The sequence below is a fragment of the Cupressus sempervirens genome, chromosome 2 (assembly GCF_028749045.1).
Source record: "Cupressus sempervirens isolate cs-2001-9-10 chromosome 2, ASM2874904v1, whole genome shotgun sequence".
In the NCBI taxonomy this organism is placed as follows: Eukaryota; Viridiplantae; Streptophyta; class Pinopsida; order Cupressales; family Cupressaceae; genus Cupressus; species Cupressus sempervirens.
This window is the reverse complement of record NC_143119.1, coordinates 130,974,406-130,993,174: the sequence shown is the minus strand read 5'-3', so window position 1 is coordinate 130,993,174 and position 18,769 is coordinate 130,974,406. Positions and strand designations below refer to the sequence as shown.

The following is an 18,769-nucleotide window of genomic DNA, read 5'->3' as shown; positions in this document are numbered from 1 at the left end:
ATAGAAGAAGTGGAGCCAAGAGTAATGTTTGTAGATCCCTTGGGATATGAAGTAATAGCACAAGAAATTGAGGGTTATGCAAAAGATCTACTGAAATTAGATATGGATGATGAAAGTGAGAGATGCTTATTAATAGAAGAAAGATTAGCTGAAGCTCAAAAATTATAGAGTACTAAAGAAGCGAAGAAGAGAGTTGATAATGTAGTCAAGAAAATTCTTAAGGATAATGTATGACCAAGGAAGAATATGTTGAAGCCAAGAAGACATCAACTAAGGTGAAAGATAGCAGAAAAAGTAATATTTTTTTAGTACAACCATTATCTATTGTAGCTAGTTCACCACCATCTTGCAATTAGTTCTGTACCATCAGTTGCAGAAGAACCATCACTAGAAGATGTAGATATCAAAGTAATTAGTGAACTAAGAACCCCTATAGTTATTAGGAGGTCTAAAAGGACCTCACCATCAATGGCCTTAGCTCCTGTTAAGTAGGAAAAGGAGAAAGTAACACCAAAAGGATCTAAAATATTAAAGGAGATGGCTACTGCTCTAGGACCCAATAAGAAACCAAAAGTATTGATTAACTTTATTGGGAGGAAGATTGTAGATGAGATAGAGAAAGAGACACCACCAAAGAAGATGAGAGATCAATTCACACCACCATTAGTTGAACCTAAAACCAAAGCACAAATTCAATCACAATAAGGAGAGATAAGTCAAAATAAAAGAAAAAATTAGAAACCAAAGATTGTAAGAATGAACCAAATGATCATTAGGTATAGAAACTTAACACAATTAAACAATTATTATGAATTATATGACCCCTTTCATAAAAGGCAGCTATCATGTATATTGTTGATTGAAAGAAGCTATTTGTGCACATTCATGAAAGCATACCAGAAGAGCTATATAATAGATTGATAGAGAAAAAGGACAAAACAAAAGAAGAAGATAAGAATCAGAGAACAAATTATTAGAAATCTATGTAATAAACATGTAAAAGCACAAAATTGTTTCACCTTTTAGGCTAAATTATCAGAATGACAAAATTTGAGTATTCATAATTAAAAATTATGGTATGTGCAGGATCATGGTCAACCAAACTATGCTCTTAAGTGGCAATAAAAAATAAAAAAATCAGGGTTATGTCAACTTGACATGCATTTTTCTATTTGTTATTAACTTTATATCAAAAATTTGAGAGAAAAGAATCTCTAGCCAATTGAATCTAGTTTCTAAACTACTAGAACTTATCTCAACAAAATAAAAATTGATTGGTCAAAATTTTGAATTTTAATGCAATATTACAAAAAATTTAGAACAAAAATAAGAAGTAGACATATATCTGACCGCCTTAATCAAAATCAAACGATAATATTTTTTAATAATATTCTAGATATAAGTAGTAGACTCATGCCTAGATGTGACACATATTTTTTGGTATTTTTATTCTAAATAAATATTAATTAATTAATTTTTGACTTTAGTATTTTTGGAGTTGAAAAAATCTCGTGTTTGACCACCTTAACTAATTCAAAACTCTACAAAATTCAGTTTTTCATTTTTTTTACTTATAGTAGAAGAAATATAGAATGTGGTGCATCTTTTGGATTTAAAAAATATTGTACCATTTGAAAGTTATAGTTTTTTTTTCAAGTAGTGTGCCAGTCAGCACTTTATATGTAACTCCATTAGAAAATAAGTAATAATTACTTACTGAACTCATAATTTGACAAACCTTAAATTTATGGAAAGATAAGATCATTCTTAAGAAACCCTTTTCATTTCATCAAATTTTGGTGGAAAAAAAGTCATCAGCTATATGTTTGAACTAAAAATCACATAAAAACAGGTCAAAAGCACATTTTTAGGATATTTTTAAAGTTGACCATATAGGTTTGGTATCAAAAGATATAGTAGACCTTATAAAGATATTAATTATTTTCATTTAGTATCAGTGTGGGTAGAAAAAAAATTGGAATAGATTTTGAAATGGTTTGAGATATTTCAAGATGATTGATTTTTTAGATCGCCATTTTTTGGCACACCATGATCCTACACATACCCATTAATTTTGGTCAAACATGCAATCTACCTAGATTCATTCTACCTAAGTTATGTAAGTGGTCCAACTTTTCCAATTGGAAATATCTATTAAATAAATGTTGTATACAATTTTATATCCAATTACTTAAAAAATAAAATTATATTAGGAATGTGAAGTTTTGATAATTCTTACTCGTTATAATGATTTTTTTTATCAATAATTAATATAAAAAACCATTTTTTAGAGTTTAGATTCAAGAATATTCTCATATAGAATATATCATGTTTTAATTAGATATTGTACATCATAATTGAGAAATACTAGAAGTGCATATTTTAAAAGATGAGAAGATCTTGATTCTGAAAAAAGAAAACAAATAGTAAATCATATTAATTTTAAAAATTAAAAAAACTATAGTGCATTATAGGAGAGAGTGCTCTTCCATAATGTATAATTTTCATTTTGGTAGGAATAGATTTGTTATGAGAAATATGTTGGGAGATGAAAACTCTCAATTTCAAGAGAGTTGGAATAGAAAGTGAAATTGTCATTAAAGAGGAAATATAAGTCAAAAACTAATTTTTATTTTTTATTTCACTAGCTATATATGTCATGTATAACATATTTTTAGATCAATGGGAAAAAGGTTTATTTGCATTTTTTTTTTTGGTGAGAACTAGATCCCTAATTTTTCAATATTTAAAAAAAAAATCAATTATCAACCCTAAAAGTTAGAAAGAGATATCAATTATTTATCTACATAATGGTTAAAAATAACAATCCTAATCTTCACTCATTTCTATACATTTCATTAGTTTACTCCATTTTAAAATTCTAAATAATAATGCTACTTTAATGTCATTGAAGTTGTACAATTTTCCTTTTGTTAGTGTTTTCCTTTATAAAAGTGTGACACAAGTTTGTGATCATACAAAATGATGAAAAATTGCAAGTAATATCAAAGAAGATTGAGCCACTATTGAGGAACAAGAAAAGATCAATATTAATGATGGGTGGACAATATGAACTTATGACTAAAGAGACTAAATTGGCAGTTGTAAAAGCTATTACAGAGACAACCTCTACAAAAGTATAAGTAGAAATAGAAGAAAATCCAAAAGATAACACAATGATGGATACTAAGGATGCACCTAGTGACACATATGATTACATCATGGTGATAGGGGGAGCTACAATTACCATTGATACTAGTGAAGATCACTTTGATAGTACTACAAAAGGCCCTTTTGTCGAACAAACAAGACTATATAATATTGGGAATTTGGTTACAGACAACATTATTGATTATTCTAGCTCAGTGGAACAAGAGGATAAAAGGAAGAAACAAGAATTTATCAGTGTACATAGACACAAGCCACTAAAATAAATATTATTGATAGCTAGTTTTGTGAGTGTAGAATTTGACTTCACACTACACTGGTCAAACATAGTAAATGAAGCCATATCCAACACTATTCAATTGAAGAAAGAAAAGAAATAAAAATAGAGGAAATGAGAAGAAAAGAAAGACAAAGAGAAATAAAAGAATGATTAGATGAATGCCCAGTCATCCCAGCCACAAGAGGAACAAAGGACCACTATAATTGAGGAAAGACATATAGAAATTGTGTAGACAACTATGAAGGAAGCAAATACACAATCAACAAGAACTTCAAGGTCACCTCTTGAACCACTTTTTATAGGAATTCCACATGATGTTACCAAAAATTTTGATGGTAACATGGACATTCAGAAGTACATTCAATTGACATCATTTTCTAATGGGAAGATTGTTGAAGAATATAGAAAAATGAGCAAGAGCATATTAGGAACACTTGAAAGGGTGAAAAATAAAATGAAGGACACCATTTAAGTGTAAATCAATGAGCCTAATATATAGAAGATAGCTAAAAAATGATGGAAGAATTAGATAAGAAATCCTCTACATTAGTAGAATTTGCAATGGTGAAGGCACAAACCACACAATGCACAACTATTCAACATTATCTCTAATAATATTACCAATCATTTATTAGTTCTTGATACTTTTATCAAGGAATTAATGAGATTCCTCCAAGAAGGAAAGGATCTATACAATAAGTGTTCATTATAATTTGAGTACACTAAAGGAATTTTAAAAAGGATCAAGGAAAAGGAGACATAAATCAAAGACATTATGGATGAATTAAAAAATCCAAATGCACATATTACAGATTTAGAAACAAGAATAAGTAATGCCCATGACGAGCCAAGGCTACTAGAGTTACAAAATGAGAGAACAATTAGGAATTCTTCATTTTTAAGGGAACTATAGAATTTGATGATGAAAAAATTCATAGATCCCTAGATATCCTATATGCAAATAACATGTTACAAGGAAGAAAGAAAGGCAGAGAGAGAGAAGGGTTCTTCTTGATAAACATGAAGATTGAATTTATTTGTGCAAAACATAATAAATAAATTTACAATTGATAAATCCTTATGAAGGAGATCAAAACCCTAAGAGGAAAATAACATTTAATAATTACAAATTATTATTAAATGGAAATGCAAAGTCCATAAAGTTGAATCTTAAGAAGGGAGTAAAGGTAATTAAATAAATTAAATTAAATTAACCTTTTACTCTAACACCCCCCCTTAAGATGAGTAACAATGTAGCTACAAATAATACAAGGAAACTACAATGTTGGAAGAAAACTTTGGTTTTGACAACAAGGCCTAATGAGGTACCCACTCACAACCAAATCTCTATGAGGTGAAGAAATAGAGAAACCCCATTGGGAAAAACCCTACTCTAAAAAGAGATAGAAAAGGATGGACAAAGAAAACATATCAAGAGAATCTCTCAAGACCATAAGTAAAATGAAAGCTCCCATGATAGAATCTTGAGGCTCCATAGCTCCCCCAGAATGGAAGAACTCATGTGTTGATGAACATACCAATGTGGCTCCAATCTAAAGGAAAAAAAGGCAGTAGACAAGGATGATAAAACCCATGTATGTAAGGTGCAACTAGATGTCCGAGTTGATGCTCAAAGGAGAAAGCATGAGAATCCTTAAATGGAATCTCCAATGGAGCTGGGATAATAGGTGTGTTGAATCTATCATCTAAGAGGAGATATGTGTCCTCTGATATATCCTCAACAAATGTAGTAGGTGGCTTGATGAATGGAACTAAAATAGTAGGCAATACTGAACAAGAGGTAGAGGTGTGGAAGTCACAACACTAGTCTCAAGAACAACACATAAGTTCAAGTGAGCTGATTTCACCTCAATAGTCTCTTGTGAAGAAGAAGAGTGAATCTTCGATAATGGACATGGTGGACCAAAATGTGAGAAGGAATATAAGTGGGAAGAGTGATCAATAATCCCCATAGTACAATATTTCATGTCTCACTATCTCTAATGTACACTAAATTTTGTACAAACTCAATTGTCTTCCTTGTCCCACTATGTGTAATCTGATAGATAGAGAGAAGGTTAGATGAAAAAAATGGAACACAAAGTACATCATGAAAGGTACCATCATCAATGTCAATAGAACCTTTCCCACATATAGTCATAATCATGTTATTCCCCATCAAAATTTGTGGAGTAAGAGAATCCTCAAAAGAAGAGAACAAATCTTGAGAAGATTTCATATGGTGTGAAGCACCTGAATCCAATAACCATCTATAAGAGGGTGGAGTAGAAGCTGCAGATAGTGCATGACCATTTCCTATATCTTTACCATCTAACTAAAATGATGACGATGAAGATGATCTATGAGAAGTAGAAGAAATATCAATGTTTCTCTTTTGAAGGAGAGAAATCAAATTTGAAACCTATTTGGCATAGCCATCTAAATTCTTCTCATAGAAATGTGACTCATCATGATTAGGCTTATTATAATAAGAACACTTCAATTTTTCTGGCTTTATTTTAGCCCCCTTAGGAGGAGGTGGCCTTGATGAATTGTGAGTCCTGGAATCAATTCGAGACTCTATAGAATGATATTTTTGTGTCATCTCCTTCATCCCTGAAGATGGTTGAGCTACCAATGCATTAGTCTATGACCCTATGTCAAAATCCAACTAAGAGAGCTTAGCCGGCTCTTGAATCAAATGATCACACAAAACCTCAAAGGATGGCATGGTAAATCTACTACCCAAAGCATCTTTGGTGGAATAGAAGGTAGAAGAAAACATCTGAAAGTTTCCACAAAGCTTAGAAATAATCAAATAGATGCACTCAGTATCAATCTTTGTTTTTCAACAACCCTGAAATAAAGATCTCTATTGATTGAATTTCATCAAGAAGTCCTAAATGGAAGGAAAAGAATCTAGTATGAGAGAGGTAAGCTCTACCTCAATTTGAAGTGCTCTGAACTCATTCATTGCACCAAAAAAGCCTTCAATCTTAGCCCACATAGCTAGAGTGGTATTGCACCCATCAAGATGAAACTATACACCATTAGATATTCATAAAGCAATCAACCCCATTGCCGCATCCATCTTTTTCCTGTGTTGCAAAGTCTAAGATTGACTTTGAAATAATGGCTACACTATATCTAAATAATACCACAACCCTTTTGACCAAAGAAGCTATGTCATCAATATCTTCCATGTGTGATAGTTATGAGGGGTCATAAATTCTAGAAAAGAAGAGGTCTCAGCCATTGTTGTAGAAGGAGTTGAATTGTTTTCTATTTACTGATGTAAATAATAGAAAAAAAAAATACAAAACACCCCACACAATACAAAAAAATTGATGCAGGAGCATCTTGGGTTGACCTATTATCCTTCTCATTTGTGTTCATTATGGTAGTTGTTTCCAAGTTACGGTCATTGCCAAGTTGTAGCAATTGTCAAGTGCCATTAATTTTGCAGTTTAAGTTGAGTTGAGGTTATCCCATGTCATGTTTACACTCAGGTTAGCATATTATCCCATCTTACTCTATCGTGTCAAGTTCTACAGTGTGTGTCGAGTGACTCTTCATGTGCCGAGTGGTTCTTCATGTGTCAATTTTTCCTGTTGATGTCGAGTGTCATCATTTTGGACATTTTTTTCTACATTTTTGGTGCAAGCCGACTTGTGGGATTTATTTGAACCATGATGTTTTTGATAAGATCTTTCCTTGGGATGTGTCCAAACCATTTTTGGGTCAGCCTTCCTATTTTGTAATGTTCTAGAATGTTCTGTAAGTCATTTTGGTAAGTATAAATAGGGGGTCTTTTGGGGATTCTTTTTGAGGGAATGATATTCCATTTTGGGAAGGGAATGAAGTATAGATGAAAATTTTGAAGAGCTATGCTATAGCTTAGAAACTAGAGGATTTCTTGGTGGACCTAAGGGTACAAGTGTGGATTCTTCTTAGTGTTCTTATCTAGTTGTGTATCTGGCCTAGTTGGGATTGGGTTTGTAAGTTGGATCTCATTGGATCTTGTAGAATAGATTTTGTAATTGTTGTTTGTATTTGGCCCTAACCTAGAAGGCCTTACAACTAGGCATATTGCATATAATCAGTTATACCTATGAATAAAGAGTTATGATTTGGTATCAGATCTTGCATTGTTGCTTCTTGCTATTGTGTTTCTATTATGTGGTTATTTATTGGGCACTAGGACATCTCCTTTGGGCAATCTCCTACCTTGCACCATGTCAGGTGGTATCAGAGCTCAGTTGTTCCTAAGCATATAGATAGATCGCCAAAGTTAAGGCAATTTGCACCAAGATTATGGGTTGGAGAAGGTTGATTTGGTGGAGTCAATTGATCTTCTAGATACGTGGATCTATTTCTTAGGGTTTGTTAAAATTGTGGAAGATGCCTCCAAGAAGATTGGACCCTAGGTAAATTGATCATCTTAGTGATGTTGTAGAAGAACAAATCTCAGAGAAGGTTAAAGTAGATTTTAGATTTGAGATGGAGGAGGTCAAAGATAGTTTCAGATCTCATATAGCACTGATGAAGAGTGACATGATTGCTGAAATCATGAGTTCTTTAGGTGGCATTCCTAGGCATGTGGGTACTAAAGGTAGTTATAAGGAAGTTGTCGAAACTTTAAAGATGCTAGATTTAGTGGTGATGACAAAACTAATCATGTGGAGAGATCTATTGGAATTAAGGCTAGTCAGTTTGCTCAACCTAGATCTCAATTGAAGCTAAAGCATAAGATGGAGGTTTCTAATTTTTTAGGTACTTTGAATCTTGAAGACCTGATTGATTGGATTGGTGAAGTGGAAGACTACTCTAAGCTTGAGGATATTGAGGATCCACTTAGAGTGAAGTTGGCACAAACTAAGTTGATGGGGCATGCTACTCTTTAGTGGAAGGAAGTACAAAGAGACAAAGAGGAGGAAGGTGAAATGAAGATCTTTGGATGGAGATTGATGGTGACTAAGTTGAAAGCTAAGTTCATTCCTATAGATTATGAACTTGAGTTGTTTAAGAAGTTGCAAAATTTGAAACAAAAGGATATGAATGTGAAGAATTATACCAAAGAGTTCTAAAAATTAAATATTCAGTTTATGCATAGAGAATTGCCAAAGGAAAAGGTAGCTTGGTACATTAATTTTTTAAGATTCAATATTCAGGATGAGATTGGTACGCTGAATATTCCTTTGGTTAAGGATGCTTATTAGTATGCTTTGAGAGTAGAAGAGAAATTGAAGAGGAAACATCAAGGAATTCCTTGAGGAAAGGAGAAGTAGGATAGCTCAGCACAAGCTAAATTGAGTATAGAGGGTGAACCAAAACCTATTGATTAGAAAAGGAGGACAAATAGAGGTGTGTTTAGAGGTAATTGTTTCAAATGTGGCAAAGAAGGCCATAGATCTTTTGAATGTCTAGTTGATAGGACAACTGCTATTGTGAATGAGGTTGAAGTCTAGGATAGTCAACCTGAGAAAGGAGAAAATTTGCTAGCTCGGCAAGTACTAGTGGGTCAGAGAACATTGGATTCTTGTCAAATGACTAGTTTGTTCAAGACTTGTTGTAAGTCTAGTAACAAAATCTGCAAGGTGATTATGGATGGTGGTAGTACTAATAACCTTCTTGCTAAAGAGATGGTTCAGAAACTTGGTTTGAAGAGAGTGAGACATCCTTATCCTTATTAGATTGGTTGGTTGCAAGGTAAGCATGCTTTGGAAGTGAGGGAGCAATGCCTTGTTGATTTCTAGATTGGGCAGTATAAGGATCAAGTGTTGTGTGGTATTGTGGATATGAATAGTTGTTATGTGTTACTTGGTAGACCTTGATAGTATGATTGTAGAGATGTGTATGATTGTGTCAAGAATGTGTTTATTTTTGAGAAAGGTGGTAAGAAGTTTTCCCTAATTCCTTTGCAGAATGAAGAGCTCAGTAGGAGGAACCTGAGTAAATTGATAGCTAAGTTGAGTTGGTATATTTTGAGAAGGTCGAAGATCAGCATGAAAAGAAGACCTATGGAACACCTGTGGTGGATGTGAAGGAGGAGAAGAAAAATAAGGGAACAAGTGTGCAAGTTGATGACTTGGAGGGCATGTATGTGAAGAACTAGTTTGGCATTTATGTGTTGAATCCCAAAAGATGTTCTACCAACTTCTAGAACATCTTTTTGAACCTAAGGTGTCGAATTTAGGAGCATCCTGGGTTGACATTTCATTCTAGAAATTGTTGCTGAGTTATAGTCATTTTCAAGTTGCATCAATTGTCGAGTGCTAGTAATTTTGCAGTTTAAACCAAGTTGAGGTTATCCCACATCATGTTAACACTTGGGTTAGTGTGTTATCCCATCTTGCTTTGTAGTTTGTGTCGAGTTCCATAATGTGTGTCAAGTGATTCTTCATGTGTCGAGTGGTTCTTCATGTGCCAATTTTTCCTGTTGATGTTGAGTGTTAGCATTTTGGACATGTTTTCTGTGCTTTTGGTGCAATTAGACTTGAGGGATTTATTTTGACCACGACGTTTATGATAAGTTCTTACCTTGGGATGTGTCCAGACCGTTGTTGGGTCAGCCTTCCTATTTTGTAATGTTCTAGAATGTTTTGTAAGCCATTTTTGCAAGTATAAATAGGAGCTCTTATGAAGTCTTTTGGGGATTCTTTTTGAGGAAATGATATTCCAACTTGGAAAGGGGATGAAGTATAGATGCAAATTTTGAAGAGCTAGGGCTGTGGCTTAGAAACCAGAGGATTTCTTGGTGGACTTGAGGGTACAAGTATGGATTATTCTTGGTGTTCTTATCCAGTTGTGTATTTAGACTAGCTAGGATTGGATTTATAAGTTGGATCTCATTGGATCTTGCAGAACTGATTTTATAATTGTTGTTTATATTTGGCCATAACACGAAAGACCTTATAGTCGAGCATGTTGCATGTAATCAGTTATATCTATGAATAAAGGTTTGTGATTTTCTATCAGATCTTGCATTATTACTTCTTGCTATTGTGTTTCCACTGTGTGGTTATTTGTAAGGGGGCTAGGACATCTCCTTTGGGGATTCTCCTACCTTGTGTCACATCAAAACCAAACCCAAGCTACTAGAAGGAATGCATAAATAAGAAGAGACTAAAAAATATTCAATTTGAGTATAAAATGTACATTTGAGAAATACTGATAAAAATAGAAGAGAATTTGGATAGGTCTCGAGATGAGATTCCTAGTGCTTTTTTCAGATTGAAAAATGGAGTTATAACAAAGAAGTTATGCCCCCTCAAAGATGGAATACATCAACAAACTTCAAGTGCAAAAAAAAAAGTTTCAAATTAGAAAAAATTCTAAAAAATATATGCACCATTATCTTTGTCTCTGAATCAGCTTTTCGGTGCTTCTTTTGGATTAAAAAAAGACCCCCGTATGCTCAAGATATTGCCAAAAAAATGATAGGGCCCTCAGAATGATAAAAAAAAATCTATTTATTTAAAAATAAATAATAAATAAAAATTTCTCCAAAGGGTGGTGTTGTTTGAGGCAGTGGGTTGGCAGCATTCATTGACAATAATGGAGAAGCGGTGGTCGTGCAGAGGAGCTACGTTGAAGAGCATTGCAAGTTGTAACCGCTAGTGGTTATCAAAACTACTAGTAGTTAGTTAACCACTGTGGAAAAAAATAAACCACCAGCATTAAAAAACTTTTCTTTTTTTAAATTGCATTTTTTTTTGGATTTTGTGTCTCATTTTGCATGCCAAAGGTCGTACAACCTTGGTATGAAAAAAGTTTTCTTCCCAAGTGAATGTTGTCCAAAATCAACAAATTATATATGAAAATGGGGGTTTTGATGCCTTCTAAATCCAACTCTTGGGTTTGTTTGGCCTCAAAGTGCTCCAAAAATTAGTGAACCCCTATTTTCATAGAAAAAACCTTTAAAATGCCAATTTGTTCTGTCAAACCTTGTTCTTCTTATTCTTCAAATAAGAACAGATAGCCTAAGCAAGGCTCTAATACCATGTGGAATTTTATTATGAAAAAATTAATAGATCCCTAGATATCCTGCATGCAAATAACATGTTACAAGGAAGAAAGAAAGGCAGAGAGAGAAGGGTTTGCTCGATAAACAAGAAGATTGAATTTACTTGTGCGAAAAAAATGAATGAATTTACAACCAATCAATCCTTATGAAGGAAATTGAAACCCAAAAGGGGAAAGCCTAAGAGGTGAATGGAATTTAATAATTACTAATTAATTATTAAATGGAAATGCAAAGTGCATAAAGTGATATCTTAAGAAGGGAGTAAAGGTAATCAAATTAAATTAACCTTTTACTGTAGTAGATTAGTTTATTCTGATCTTACTGTAGTAGAAGCTAAATCGTATGGCTTATGTACATTGATCAATATGGGATAAAGATTTCACCAACCTAAAGCAAAATTTTGGAGAGTGCATGGCACTCATGAATATATGCAACAATCATGAAAAAAGAAGGTAACAAAATTTTGAAATATATAGAGATTTTGACTCCCCTTTTTCTTTGATATCAAAGGGGAAGAGTATTGGATAATAAATTTTTAAGTATAAGGAGTTATAAGTAGAGTATATTATGAATATAATATGGTATACATGTTGAAGATGATCCATAGATTTTGAAAATTTTTGCAACGCCACAATTTTGTAACTTATCCAATTTTCTCATATGTTGCCATCAATGCCAAAGAGGGATATTTTTGGAAATTTGGCTAAGAGGATGCATGAGGATGATATAGAATTTTCATTTATGGAAATATACACCTGCTATGAAGAAGGGAAAACATATTATGAAGTTCTAGATACTTGGGTTTCAAAAATTGTATGAGTATAATTTAGGGAAATAGTGAACAATCAAAGAATTTTGTTTAGAACACTTTACAGAATGAATTCTAGCTTATCCAAAGTTAAGAAAAGATAGAACAAAAAATGTAGAACATGTCTACAAGAGCACTAAATATTTTGATATGCTCAAACAAAGTTATGGACACTTTTCCAAGCATAGTTTATGATAGGAAGAAAATAGAAGATAACAAAGTAAAGGTAATTTGGTTAAGGAATTATTTTGTTTTACCAAAACAATGACTTCAAAAGTTTGGAATGCCATCCTAAATATTAACCCTCACTTAGGATAAAGTAATTTTAATTTTTGGGAAACATGCAATCTATTGAAGGCCGGTTAAGTAGTTTACTATATAGGAAGATAATTTTGTTTGTAATAAGTGTGGAATTGTATTGTAATTTTATAATATTTTAATGTGTACTTTGTATGATAAGTATTGATGCAATTTTGATACTAAAGTAGAGTAGAGATAGTGTATGAATAGTTTTGAAGAAGGCACCTAAAGGACATATCAGACATTCAAGATATCAACATTGTAATGGTCTTTGTGTTTATCTCTTTTTTATAGCACTATAATATAATTGTATGTTCGGGCAATCAGTTCATCTTGTATACTTTTGCTTTGTTATTCCAACTCCTAATAGGATTGAGGCTTCTAACAAGGCCCAGTCCTCTAACAAGGACGTATACACTATAGAAATGTAATTGACTCCTAATAGGTATATATCTTTCACAAGATACTTTTAATTAATGGATCATTTTATGGATAGCATCCCCACTAGATTTTTTCCTTGGCTAGGGTTTCCCTAGTTAAAAAATAATGGTATTGCAAGTTGCATTGTGTTATGGTTATGTTTACTTTTTAGTTTGATCATATATGAAAATTTAGAGATTGCTAATGATATCCATAGTTGCACAAAAGTTTGTGGAATACTGATTCTCCCCTCTCATTATTTTCTATTACTAAGAGGCTTGAGTCTTCAACTTAATCTTGACAAGGATAACAAAAATAATCCTAGTACAACAAGGTAAAAATGTACGATTAAAACACTAGTGTCTAATTGGTGGCATAGGAGAGAGGGCACCATATAATTTAAGTTACATGAGTTAATAGATATAATTATTATAAATGATTTCTAGCCTTAAAATTTTTCCCAACAAGCACTAAACCTTGACAAAGAGAAGATATCATACTTTTATTATAAATTACGTTAACCATAAGGATAACTGCATGCAATAGGGAACAATATTTATAGCAATATCAGGATTAATGTAATCTTAGATTACCAGGGATCAATGAGGAGTTGAGAAGTGCAATAAGTGAAATGGAACTAAAACTAACAACAAACCATTTGTATACTAATGATAATAAGGGCACTACAAGTTACATGAGTAAATGAATATGGCTAGGAATAGAATTATAATGAAATGTTTTCATCCTTTGAACTATTGCCAAGAACCATTAGACCTTGGAAAATGTTACATAACACACTTTGCTATGCAATAACATAACCTTAAGCATAAATATCACTATCATAATCCATTGATTTGGTGTAACTATCTATTAGTTACAATTCAATTCATATCATTTTAGTTATGTAGTGATATGCAATTATCAAACTACATATACCACCTATAAAATGTGATACCCATTCATTGAATAATTACATTAAAATATTTCCCATTCATATTCCCTCTTCAACATATGGTATCAGAGTCACAAAATGTTTGGGTGTGGTGAGAATGATAAGAATGTGTTGAAGGATGAACCGTTGACTAAGAAAATGTTCACTAGCAAGTGTAACAAGAGATTGGTGCAACTATCTAGAAAATAAGAATGCAAAAATAATTTGTATCTTCTAATCTTATCTTTGCATATGGCATTTAATATGTTTTTATGAGGCTTCTATGTATGGAAAGGTAGGGCAAAGATGGTTTCCCGTAATCTCATAGCATTATATATATATATATATATATATATATATATATATATATGTATGTATGTATGTATGTATGTATGTATGTATGTGTACACTCACACACACATGTATTCATATCATGTAAGATTAATTTTTTTAACCAATCAAATAACAACAAATTCTTTCAATCGATAGAAAATTGATAGTATTAATGTTCACAATAAAAACATCCTAGAAGAGAAATGAAAAGGATCCTATCAACTATAATTACAAATAATATTCTTCAAACACACAACTCTTGTGTTTGAAATCTAATTTGTTCTTCGCTTGCAATAATAGAAATTGCAATGAGGATTTTGAAATTTATATCATTTTGATGGTTTGTGAATGCCATGCTCGTAGACTAAGTGGGACAACACCAAGGGGTATGGTTATTTGAATGACATTTTCAACCCCAGCTGGATTTCTGATTCCCCGAGAATCATTTCTTGTTATTAAGATTCCCTTTTAAACTTTATAGTTATCTTTTCTTAAAAGAGTCCACGGACGCGGCCAAAGGAATCTCGAGGGATACAACATTGGTCCACCATCCCCGAAGGGAATTCATTCCGTTCCTCGCAAATTCGAGTCTCGTAGATCTCTCTTATTAATTGTGATTGGAGTTAATGGATTCCTTATTAGAGTTATCATCTCAGAAAAGACATCTTGTGTACATGCATTAAGTGTATGGCTTTTTAACAAGTTTCGAAAATTTGTGAAAGAAGCGTGTGTTGTTTTCTAAAGGTCCACAATATTTAATGATTTCTTTTTGGTAATCAAAATGGAAATCTACTGACTAAACTTGAATCACAAGTAGCCCATAAAGATTTAGACACTAGGATTCGCTGTAAACATACGATGTTCTGTGTATGATCAAGATCAAACAGACATCTTTACATGAATCACGCTCATTTACTTGGTTGTGTTCCCGTGGGGCGTAAAGACTCACAGAGAAACCAGACTGTCCAATACAATCATAAACAAATAAATATCATGCTATCCATTCAAGCAAAAGATATTAGAAAACTTATTCTTTTAGACCGGGAAAATACGTAATTCCGGTTGGTGGAATCCACATATCGCCTTCGATGAACCGAGCAACCGTGAATTTATCTGCCTGTGAAGTGTCGAGAGTGTGATAGCCCGGCCAATTAATGCGAGATGGAAGATCTGCCCCGGGACCATAGTTCATATACTCCCCATAGTAGAGTGTCCTCAATGCGAAGTCTGATGAATTCCATGGCGCCCAACCCTGTGGCTCAATAATATCGTCCAGATAGCATTGCAAGAATACAGTTCGAGAGTACTCTTTCCATGGCCTCCCCAGATAAGCTGGCACGGGAACAAAGTCAGGGGCAGCGGTCACGTTGCAGTCATGGATAGAAAATCCAGTGTTCTCGTTGCCTTCCTTTCTTCCCTGAGCTGTCATGGTAATCGTCTGCTGTTGCAGCGGTTTCCTCGCCATTATTTTGCAGCTCTGTAGAACCGCCGCAGCATTGCCGAAGATGAAGTCTACTGTGCCGTAAACTTCACATTCTCTGTAAAATTGGCGAAGAGAATGAGCGTACAGAGTGTCTTGGTAACCGTCCATTCTGCAGCGGTAGAAGACCGAGAGATCCGATCCAACTCGCAGAGCCACGGCTTGGTGTTTGTATGCTCCCGCCGTGTTCTGGAACCCAATGTCTCGAGCTATGAAGCCTGCGCCTTTGACAGCTGCATTTGTGAAACAAGAGACGTTAATACTGCAAAGTTATTGAGGAGTGAGGAATGTGAGGGAGATATAAGAGAGAAAGGGAGAGGTATACACATTGTAAGAGTGGGATGGAGTGAATAAGAGAGAGAGGTAGAGGTATATAGATAGAGAGTGGATCGGATATACGTAGAGAAGGTGTACGAATGAAATAGAAAGTAGATAGAGAGACAAAAATTTGGTGAGAAGAAGAGATCTAGCAAGGTAGAAAAATATAGAGATGGTGCGTGTATGAGTTTGTGAAAGGAGAGTAGAATGAGATATTAAAAGGAAAAAAATGGGAGTTTAAGAATAGTAATAGAGATATAGCAAATACAACTTATAAAAGCATAGAAGGGTGGATGAGAGAGAAATAGAGTAACAGGATATGGTGAGAGGGGATATATATATAAGAATTATTGTCTAAATATAGAGAGGGGATAGAAAAGTAGAGAGTAATTTTGTGGTAGTGAGGACCACCCTTAAACATCACATACTAAGGAAGCAATTAAGCTTGCAAAAAGTAAGTCAACTTTTAGTGTTTAGCACTTTTAGTCTAGGAATGAGGCCTTAGCGTGTGATGTTTAAGCTACCTATGAAGGTAATGATTTATAAATAGGGAGGGGAAGAAAGATTTATTGACATAGAGGTAGATAAAGTTATAAGGGTCTGTTTGAATGCAGGAATAGAAATATGAGAATTGGATTTCTTATTCTGGAAAAGAAAATGGGAAATACATATTCTTATTCTTGTTTGGTCCAATTAGAATTTGACGGGGAATTCACAGACCCAAAAATTTATGTTTTCTAACATAAATAAAACTGAAATAGGAATACATATTCCAATTCCACCTATTTAGGTGGAATTGCAAAAGCTCATTTTTGGGTCAAAATTAGAATACATGTATTCCTATTCGCAATTGCAATTTGGTGCACCCAAAGAGAATTCAAATTTGAAGAATTTACTTATGCCTATTACACTCATATTCCTGCTACCAAATGAGTCTTATAATATGAAAGAGGGAGAGAGATAGAGATGAAGAGAGATATAGAGACATAGATTGAAAGAGAAAAATAGGATAGACAAAAGTATAAGAGATAATTCAGCATTATTTCATACTAGTAATAAAAAAATAAGAAGGGATGGTTTAGAATGGGCACCGACCGAAAGTTGCAGAACGGAATGTGGTTGTGCCGTCCCCCACGCTTCTATTCCCCGTGATAATAGTGGAATCCATTCCGTCGCCAACCAGCATTAGATTTGTCTTCTTTTTCCTGACCTCAACGTTCTCATAATACACACCTGCAGTCAGATGGATGACGTACCTCCGTTTGCTTTTCTCAGGGGCAGCATTCACAGCGTCGGCGATCGTAGTGTAATCTCGCGAACCATCCTGGGCCACCACACCGTCTGCTTGTATATCCCCTCTACTCTCCTGCAAAAGCCTGCGATCTGAAGCAGACAACCACGCAGGCAAATCACCAGTACTCTCGCCCTTCCGAGCAAATAACAAACGGCGGCGGCTATGAATAAAGCTGACATCAGATTTTCTAACAATTCTCATAAACATGGCAAGTGCAGCACTGATTGAACGCGAGATCTTCTGTACGCTGCCATGCAGCTGAGATTTCACGACCCCGTTTGTGGCCGCCATTCCTTCAATACAGGTGTCCTGACTCGTTAGACCAGCGCTGAGAAACAAGTTGATGCTGCTCGCCTTATAATTGTTGGTATTGAAATCCCGACTCAAAATCTGCTGGAGCACTTCAGTGAGATGGCCCGTGGTGTCGTCCAAGAGATCGATACAGTCTTGAAGAGCAATCTTCTCTAACCCAGGCGACGCTTTGCCGGAAAGACTCACGGCCATGGTGGATGTCTTTTCCACCAAACCGATTGAGGCTCTAATGGCTGCGTTGAGCAGCTTTGTGGGAATCAAGTGAGGGAATCCTGGTAAGTCTGCGAGACTTGAAACACAAAGCTCAGGCTCACTTGTAGTCTTGCAAGCCGAAGTAATGAATTCGTTAGAGAAGGCGAGTGGCAGAGTAGCACAAATTACCATTGCCATAATTAGCGCTGCTGATAACGTAGCTTTCTCCATGGCAATATTTCTCCCTCTCCTCCTCCTAATACAGACGCTGTCTTTGGTAGAGGCAGCCGTAGGATTTATTGTTGTCGATTTGTTCTTCTCTGTGAAGCTTTTCTATCTTTAAGGTGTTAAAGCACAGTTGTCCCAGGGATTATATTTTTATAATCAGGGATTTGTGGTGTTGAGCGAAGTTATCCTAGAGATGATAAATTTCTTTCCTGTTTGAATCTGATGAAAGGCTTTTCTGTTGTGGTAAAGCTTCTTCAACGTGGGAACGCGATGCTCGTAGCGCGTGATTACTTGCTTTTAGTCGCTGTTCTCCTCACTGTGAGAAATGGCATCGATTCCCATGGAGGACGGTGGGCCAATCTTTCATCCGTTGGGATTCGTTTGCCCGCGTGTGCGCTGTCTTTCCAGTGAAGTAAAATATAAAGTTTTGAAGCGTGTCTTCAAGACAAAGAAATGGATCTCAGTAGTTGGGAACAGGCAAAAAGAGTTCGGAATATAAGTGACTCTCAATCTAGGAGAATGTGATCTTGGGTTTCAGATTGCACTTTAGATCTATGGACCCAATGAGTATAATCTTATCTCACTCTCAAGTAATAAAATTCACGTTTCTTAAAACTAATGATAAATACTAATATTTGATTAGGAAACGCAACCCTATCAATCTCTTTCATACAGTCTG

The 18,769-nt window shown here is 34.4% G+C and overlaps 1 protein-coding gene across 1 annotated transcript; it reads right to left on the bottom strand.

Moving 5' to 3' along the window:
* Positions 1-15,080: 15,080 nt before the first annotated feature.
* Positions 15,081-18,298, bottom strand: LOC149571391 (putative pectinesterase/pectinesterase inhibitor 32). The gene is made up of 2 exons (XM_089812924.1): positions 17,160-18,298; positions 15,081-15,979 (listed from the first exon to the last, which is right to left on the bottom strand). Exons 1-2 carry the CDS (start codon positions 18,091-18,093, stop codon positions 15,294-15,296), a joined length of 1,620 nt encoding a protein of 539 aa, XP_089669050.1. The 5' UTR covers positions 18,094-18,298; the 3' UTR covers positions 15,081-15,293.
* Positions 18,299-18,769: the final 471 nt, after the last annotated feature.

Excerpts from the sequence above, each read along its gene's own strand:
- LOC149571391 (XM_089812924.1), bottom strand. The coding sequence starts at position 18,093 with ATGGAGAAAGCTACGTTATCAGCAGCGCTAATTATGGCAATGGTAATT. Across the intron at positions 15,980-17,159 it reads ATTCCGTTCTGCAACTTTCG|CTGTCAAAGGCGCAGGCTTC; the intron begins GTCGGTGCCCAT and ends TCACAAATGCAG.